Genomic DNA, 7,981 nt, shown 5'->3' with positions numbered 1-7,981 from the left:
AATGCAAATGTAAGTTTCTTATGCCTTACAAGTTTCTTATGCCTTACTAGTTAAATGTGCAGCCTGTTCTACCTATCTGCCTTCAGCAGTTCTTAAGGTCCCATCATTATGCCACGTAGGCTAACAGCTTTTATTCTGTAATAAGGCAGTAAATTATAAAGAGATTTCAATATAAAGTTGAATAAGCTCTTGTCATGAGGAAAATGAATGTCAGGTCGTATGCTTAAACTTAGTGATTATGATGTTTAGTATCTTTATTTTTATGACGTACATTATCCGTAAAATGATACTGTGTCCTCTTCTTTGGGGAAAAGTAGGAGGGAGAAGAGAGAAGCGAGGAGTGACTTATGTGTGATGCTAAAATCCCACCACTTAACAATGAGCAATTCAAAAGGCAATAGCAGCAGAAGAGGGGAGCAACAGCTGTCTTGTCTGTCTTCACATATTCTATCATCTAGTGGGATTAAAAAATCACTTCTCTCCCTAATGCTTCGTATTCATTAGATATACTGTGCTTGAAAATAAGGTTTAAATGTTTCAAATGTTGCTGGTACCTTTTCTGTGTTATAGAGAGGATCAAGAATACTAAACAATTTTGTTTAATTTATTCCTGAGGATGGGTAAGAAAAAGATCCTAGTTTTTGGATGCAATATTCAAAGCTATGGAAATCACAAAACATTCATTCACCTAACCTGAGAAGATTTTACGATATCATGTCCTCTGTATTTCACAGACCATTCTCCCCCCAGAGAAGCAGAAACAAAGTTCTTTTTTGTGAATAGAGAGTTATCATTTTAATAATTCATTTTACTGAAGCTTAGTTATGTATTCATTTAAACAAGACAATAAATGTATGTGTTCAAAGTGATGTGACAGTCTTTAGGCTATTTCTAAATCATGTTAAATGATATCTAGAGGATAAAGAGGACTAAAATCAAACACAATACACCATCTTTGCTTCTCTAATAACATTTAGTGCCAAATTCTGCTCTCAGCTACACTGGCATAAATAGTTATCCACAATATATATATTGGTGTCAATAACAATGGCGTTATTCTGGATTTAAATGACTGCAGGAGAGCAGAATTTGCCCTTTGTAACTAAATAGCATTTTTTACACCAAATACAGCCTGAGACCAATATCTGTGCAGCTCCACTGGACCAAAATCCAACCTAGGATAAGCAGATGTAACCTCACTGAAATCAAATGAGTTGCATCTGCTTACACCAAGTCTCAGTTTGGTCCAATGTCTTCAATACAATTGCATTACTTATAAATGAGAACACAATTTGGCCCCCTCCTTCATGGAAGGGAATGCAACATCATTGAAATCACATGACTTGCACCCACTTACCCCAAGTCTAGACTTGAACCTACAGCTGAACAGATGCTTCTACATCAGTTAAATGGACCACTTATTTGCTCACTTCTGTTACACATCTCATTCAATTTGGTAGTGAGAGGAGTCGCATCCGAACCTTAGAACATACTGAACACAACTACTAATCTGGACATGAAAAGGAAATTTTATTAAACATGTTTACATAACATGGGTTAGGAGTTCATTTAAAAGCACAGGGGAGTGTTAAGACAAGTGGTCAAAATAGAAAGATTTTACCGAATTAGAATTAGTTGATTTTTGGCCACTAAGACAGAACAGAATCTAGCAGTAGTGCACCAATGCTTCAGTTCTTCCTGCTCAGCAGGTCGAGCAGTAATCAGTCTGTGCCCTATGGAACCATGGGCAGAATAGTTCCGGCATGATAAATAATAATAAATAGTTCACTTGGTGCAGGCAGTATGTCTATGAATTAAAACCTAGTGTGCACAGAGTTTCTACATGTGTTACAGCCCCACAGTAGGAATCTACACCAAAATATTTATTAGAAGGAATTTGGTCCATACTACATCACGTTTTCCATAGGGTAAAAAATAAAGTCCATCTATAGACATTTAGCACCAGACTAACAGACCTTGCCTGGCTAAAACCTGCAAAATGTCTATAAGAAAAATGGATGGCTTAGATTTCTTAGTTACTTCAGTATAGTAATTACGAGCAAACTGTACAAGTACATGCAACATACAAGCTGGCCTATGTGGAACTAACATACATTATTAAATAATCTTTTTGCTTCTTTTTACAAAACATGCATGCAGCTTTGAACAGTTCCAAGTCATGCTGCCCTATTTGTGTGATCACAAAATTGAATGGCCTGTAAAAGGAGGGAAAACATATCATTGAACCAGCAGAGTCTGCAGTTTTTAGCACATTTACAGTAAATCACACGGGATTTCAAGGCCAAGAAGAACAGAAATGAATAAAATGCAGATTGAAATTTGATATTTTTTTTTTTACCAAAAAAGATATCTTGCGTTAAAAAATCAAGCTTTGTGCTTGCATCAATCTCAAAGAAATGTAAACTAAAATTTGATAAAAACATTAGTAAGTGCAGAATATTTCAACTGGAATTTCCAGTGAAATATTGAACAACTCATACCATGCTCTATCCAGGGCAGACATGTGTGTCTAAAGTGACACATATCAGAGAAGCCTGGGTACAGCTGAAAGTGTCATATGCTCAACCCCATTCCTGGTCAACATTTTGGGAAGTCAAATATACATTTATACACATGAACGTAAATATCTCCTCTCTGAGTCTAAGAAGAAAACTGCATTACCAGTAATATTTTCAGTGTCAAAATTAAGACTAAAGCTGCTTTTCTCAGTCCCCAGCATTAGCTGCAGATAGATTTCTTCAAAACTCTTCCATGCAAAACAACATAAAAAACATTATATATAATGCAAACATATTTGCTTTTTACAAAGAAAAACTAGCACTGTGATTTTGTTGTTGTTGTTAATGAAATAATCTTGATTGGTCATTTGTTCTGGGTTTTCACCTGAAAGACTTGGAAGAACCAGAACTAAGAAACAATGAGAACCTTAGTGGCATCATGTATGATAATTCTGGCTGCTGAACACTTGAAGGGATACTTACAGAGATATACTTCAGCCCTTTTTTGTTTGGTTTAGAAAACGAAAGGAAGGGTCTCTGTTAGCATTGTGAGTACTTTTACAAAACTGGCAGAATCACACAGCAAAAAAACTAGTGGAAGTAACAAGTACAGAAAAACTGCTGAAACACCAGGAAGTTAACACTTCTTGTGGGCTCTGTCAAAATGTGATAAAATACAACACTTAACAGAGTGAGAGCTTCCAGTTTTGTATTTTTTTTCCATTTTATTCTAATCTAAAGGTCCCGCTCTTTTTAAAAATTGTAATAAGCATCAGTGACTGTCACTAGTAGATTGACTTAGTGTATTTGATATACTATTTTGTTCTGTTAATTTAAGCCATCTTTTAACAAATAATTCAGACATATTTTTGGATAACTACTACAGGCAAAAACAGAAGTGATTGTCTCTCTCCAACAATACTTTTGATCATATAAGAATCTGGTTCTGATTGTTATCCTGGGTGGTAACATTTTTATTAGACAGCATCTGCTATAAGTTCACTATGATCTAATGCACGGAGGCCCAGTTGAACTTTCCAGAGATGACTGGGAAGCCCTGCGGGTCAGGGGAGTCAAGGTTGGATCCACTAGTGAAGAGGGTGGAAATAATTTATACCATCCTATTACTACACTGGACAGATCCAGTTCCTCCAGAAGAATCTGTGCAACACCCATGAAGCATTTGTGATCCATTCGGCCATAGTCTCCCCAAACTATCACCTGTAAGGACATGAAATACAGATTTAACTCTGTCCAAAGAATATACACTTATATGTTCATTCATGCGGTAACTCCCTACCTGCATGAGTAGGGTGAGTATTTTTTCAAAGGAGAAGAGAAGGGTCCTGATGGGAAATCTCAGGTAGGGTTAGGGCCATAGACACCAATAGAGAAAAAATTCTAATAAAGCCACATAGGTACTTTTTGGGAGTCTGATGATATTACAAACCACTCAGATATATTAACTGATATTTCTGAAATTAAGTGCTTATGTGGGCTATAACTGGGATGACTCACAATCTTACAGTTAAGCAAATACTCAAGTGCTTTAGCAAATCAGGGTCTATACCAAGATTAAGTAATTACTGACCTGAAGGACTTTACCCTGTGGACTTTCATCAAAAACCAGTGTCTGTTGGTACAGAGGATCAAGTGTTTTCCGTGCAATTCTTGTCTTTTTCTTGGCTACACAGGCTCCATTTTCCAACAGGTATACTTTGACATAGGGAGCTGCAAAAATTGAACACCATCAAGTTTATGTTTGGACTTAAGCATTTTACAGTACTGCACCCTGGGGTAGAGGACAAGAACAATGAATGGAAACTGACTAGAAGGAAAAGTGAAAATAATTACTTTCATTGGCCAAACTGAGTTGAATGTTCATCAATAAGCAAACATTTTAGATGATGAAAAGTCAATTAAATATTTACTAGTTTTTGGTTTTAATCAAAAATATCAGAGAGACAAGGTGAGTGAGGTAATATTTTTATTGGACTAATTTATGCTGGTGAGAGAGACAAGCTTGGTCCCATAAAAGATATTACCTCACACACCTTGTCTCTTTAATATCCTAGGACCAACACGGTTACAGCAACATTGCATAAGTTATTAATAGTAACATGTCTTACATTTATCTGTTAACGTATGATTTTGTAACTTATGTGTCCCATGAACTGGATATTGTTAACAAGACTATGTTGTCACTGTTAGATAGTTTGATGGTTCCATGTGTTAGGGGTTCAAAGCCATTTCAAAATATGCCATTCCCTATGACATTTCAATGAACTGGATGTTTAAAATTGGAACAGTCGTTTCTGAAAACATACATATAAAAAGGCAGTTGTTCCTCATTTACTTTGTTTCTCAAATAATTTTAAAGTAACTTCTCAGCAAATGTTAATCTGAAACCTATATTCTAATTATTATGATAAACATTGTTTCTCCTTTTCCAGCAAAGACTTCTTAAAATAACTAGATTTTTATTCTAACTATAATTTAATTTATTCCCAGTAAGCTCAAATGTTTGAGCTCAGAGGCACTGATACTGCTTGCTGACTTATTCAAAACTCTGCCGTGTCACTGAAGATCAAATTACTGAGTTTCCACTACCTTGCCAGCTTCCTTGCTTGCTATTCCCTTTCACCAGCTCTTTCTCTTTTGTAGATGGAAATAAACAAATACATAAATAATAACGTAAGGGACTCCATATGCAACCCCAGGTCCATGGTGAAATGTAACTAGATTTTGATTATTTTAATAATTTTGATGGATAATATCAGTTTATTTTTAAGCCTTTTTCCCAATTTATATCAATTTAAATGGTCACAGTTGTGAAAAAATGATGGGTTTTTTAGCATTTTTTCCCAATTGTTGTCAGTGCAGAGTTTCACAGTTGCAGGAAATTATGCGGGCGGGAATCAGATGATAATTACCTAATTACAGTAGACATTGAGATTCAATAAGTTAAAGCTTTAAACCATTACAATACAAATTGTCAATATCACATGTAATAATATACAAAATAAATATCCTGAAAGCAAAGTCTAATAAGTTACAAGCAGCATTTTTCTTACTTTGCCTACATGTAAACTGTGATTATTACTGATGGATTTTTTGTTGGTTTGTGTGTGTACCGTGAAATCGATATTTATCAACATTTACCAGTAAAAATCTAATCCCGCCAAACCTAATTGTAACATTTTCCCTAGACACGCTGAACACTCCTTGGAGACATTTCTTCTAGCAAGGATTTTTCAGCCTCAGAAATGTTGATTTTGCTCATGTGAGGGCAGCACTCCCTGAAGTTAAATGGTGTGCAGAGGGAGGAATTGAACATGGCCAGAGTCGGTTTTTCTAAATACACATCTCTATCAAAAAAGAAAATGAATACATGTAAACGTAGTGACTGCTACAAATTGCTGAGATGGTCTCTTTGGAGATCTCTGGTCCACACTTTATTGCATATTTTGTATTCTCTTGTCCTCCATCATTTGCAGTTCTCCTCACCTGGGGTAGATTTGGAGCCAGGTTTTTGCGTGAGGCCTCGGGCTCTAATGACTTCTACTTCTAACTGGCCTTTTTTATCCACCATTCCAATCTGAATATCACCTGAAAGGAAAGGAGAAGAAAAAGCTTATTCCATTATCTGGGCCAGCTCAGTGTAGACCTCACCACAGTTAATTGTCATCACTCAGGCAATTCCTTTGATTATCATTATTATTATTTTTGTACTATGGTAGAATCTTGAGTCTCCAGTCAGGGATTTGTATCCCGTTGATGGTCCCTTACTCAAAGAGGCTTTGATCCAAGTATAAGAGGAGAGACACCAAGTGGATACACAAAGAGATGGAAGAAACACAAGGTAAGTGTTCGCCCCTTCTTGTCAACTTGTTGAGAATAGGCCACTTCCATCTTAATTGAACTGGACCTTGTTAGCACTGACCCTCAATTTGGTAAGGCAACTCCCATCCTTTCATGTGCTATAATATATATTCTGCTTACTGTATTTTTCACTACATGCATCAGATAAAGTAGGTTTTGGCCCACGAAAGCTTATGCTCAAATAAATGTGTTAGTCTCTAAGATGCCACAAGGACTCCTTGTTGTTTTTACAAGGTAAGTGTGTGGCTGCAAACATTGCAGGTCTGTCCTTCAGAAAGAAGAAAGCCAGACAAGTAGACTGCAGTCTGTCTAGTCAATGACTAAGTTCTTTGAGGCTCACAATTTTTTTTTCAAAAGTTTTTTAATGAGTGCAAGAGGGTGACAGTTCCCTTCTTGAACAGCACCTTGAACAAACTGCCAGAATATGAAGATAACAAGATTTCCAAGCTGCTTCCTCGGTTCTGAATGTTCTGGCAAATGACAACTCTGGCTACAGCTGCAGAGAAAAAAAATTGCTGAGTTGGGGTCCAAGTGCTGCTCTGACTTGGAAAGAAAGACTGTAAATGAAAAAAGATACTTAAGTGCAGATCCACAAAAGAACTTAGGTGCCTAACTTCCACTGTAGGTGCTTAAGTCCAAAAATTTAGGTGCCACTGAAATCCTCTAACCCTCTGCTAAGCTGCTGCCTAGCCCTCAGATTGCCTAAAATCCTTCAGTGCCTGCATTTTCACAAGTTCCCTTGGTGCCTAAGTTTCTGCCATCAGACATATGCACATCAGTCTAGATAATCAGGTGCCTGATACCTAAACTCAAGTGGGATCCTCAAATGGGACTCAGATGAGGTACTGTGGGGCTTGATATGCTAGGCATTCTCAGAGCATGCCGAACTACACATAAAATGGTACAGAGGGAGGAGGAGATGCGTGCCCTATCCACTGGAGAGTGAGACACACTGATGCTGGTCTCTCTCAATCTCTCTGGTTGAGGCCATTACACAGTATATAAATATTTAAATATGCATTGTGCCAGAGACAGCGTGAGAATGACACTCTAGAGCAACGGTTAGGGCGCTCCCCTGAGAGTGGGAAACCTATGTTCAAATCCCTTCTCCTCAGGCAAAGGATTAATTGATCCAGGGTCTGCCACATCCCAGGTGAGTGCCCTCACCACCATGAGAAGGCGGCTCTCACTGCAGTTAGGCATGCACCACTGCTGTTCTTGCAAGAAGTGGCTTAGGCGCCTGACTCCAGGAGAGGGTTCCCAGCTGTGGATCCCAAATGGAGTTAGGTGCCTAACTCCCTGAGAGTGGTGGGACTTAGAACACATCCCTCTCCTCTGCATCTGCTATTGGCTAGCTTAGGTGACTCCCTGCCTAGTGGGTTTTGATGATCCCATTCTGAGTCACCTATTTGTCAACATTCAGAGCATAGGGAGATGAGGCGCCTAATCCAAGGTTTATGAATTCTATTGGGCAGGGCTGGTGCAACCATTTAGGCGACCTCGGTGGTCGCCTAGGGCACTGGGATTTGGGGGGCGCCATTTTCTTCAGCAGCAACCACGGTGGCTGGATCTTCGGCTGC

The 7,981-nt window shown here is 38.0% G+C and overlaps 1 protein-coding gene across 45 annotated transcripts in view; it reads right to left on the bottom strand.

Annotated features, from left to right (window-relative positions):
- Positions 1-823: 823 nt before the first annotated feature.
- Positions 824-7,981, bottom strand: part of RIMS1 (regulating synaptic membrane exocytosis 1) — a 537,317-nt gene continuing 530,159 nt past the window's right edge. For all 45 annotated transcript variants that reach the window (XM_075063753.1, XM_075063758.1, XM_075063781.1 and 42 more), the window contains 3 exons: positions 6,027-6,128; positions 4,111-4,250; positions 824-3,740 (listed from right to left, as the gene is read on the bottom strand). In XM_075063753.1, the coding sequence (XP_074919854.1) occupies positions 3,522-3,740; positions 4,111-4,250; positions 6,027-6,128 (461 nt within the window). In that variant the 3' untranslated portion in view covers positions 824-3,521. The remainder of the gene's footprint in view (positions 3,741-4,110; positions 4,251-6,026; positions 6,129-7,981) is intronic.

The sequence above is a fragment of the Chelonoidis abingdonii genome, chromosome 3 (genome assembly GCF_003597395.2).
Source record: "Chelonoidis abingdonii isolate Lonesome George chromosome 3, CheloAbing_2.0, whole genome shotgun sequence".
NCBI classification, from domain to species: Eukaryota; Metazoa; Chordata; order Testudines; family Testudinidae; genus Chelonoidis; species Chelonoidis abingdonii.
The sequence above is the reverse complement of the archived record's forward strand: the minus strand, read 5'-3'. Positions and strand labels throughout refer to the sequence as shown.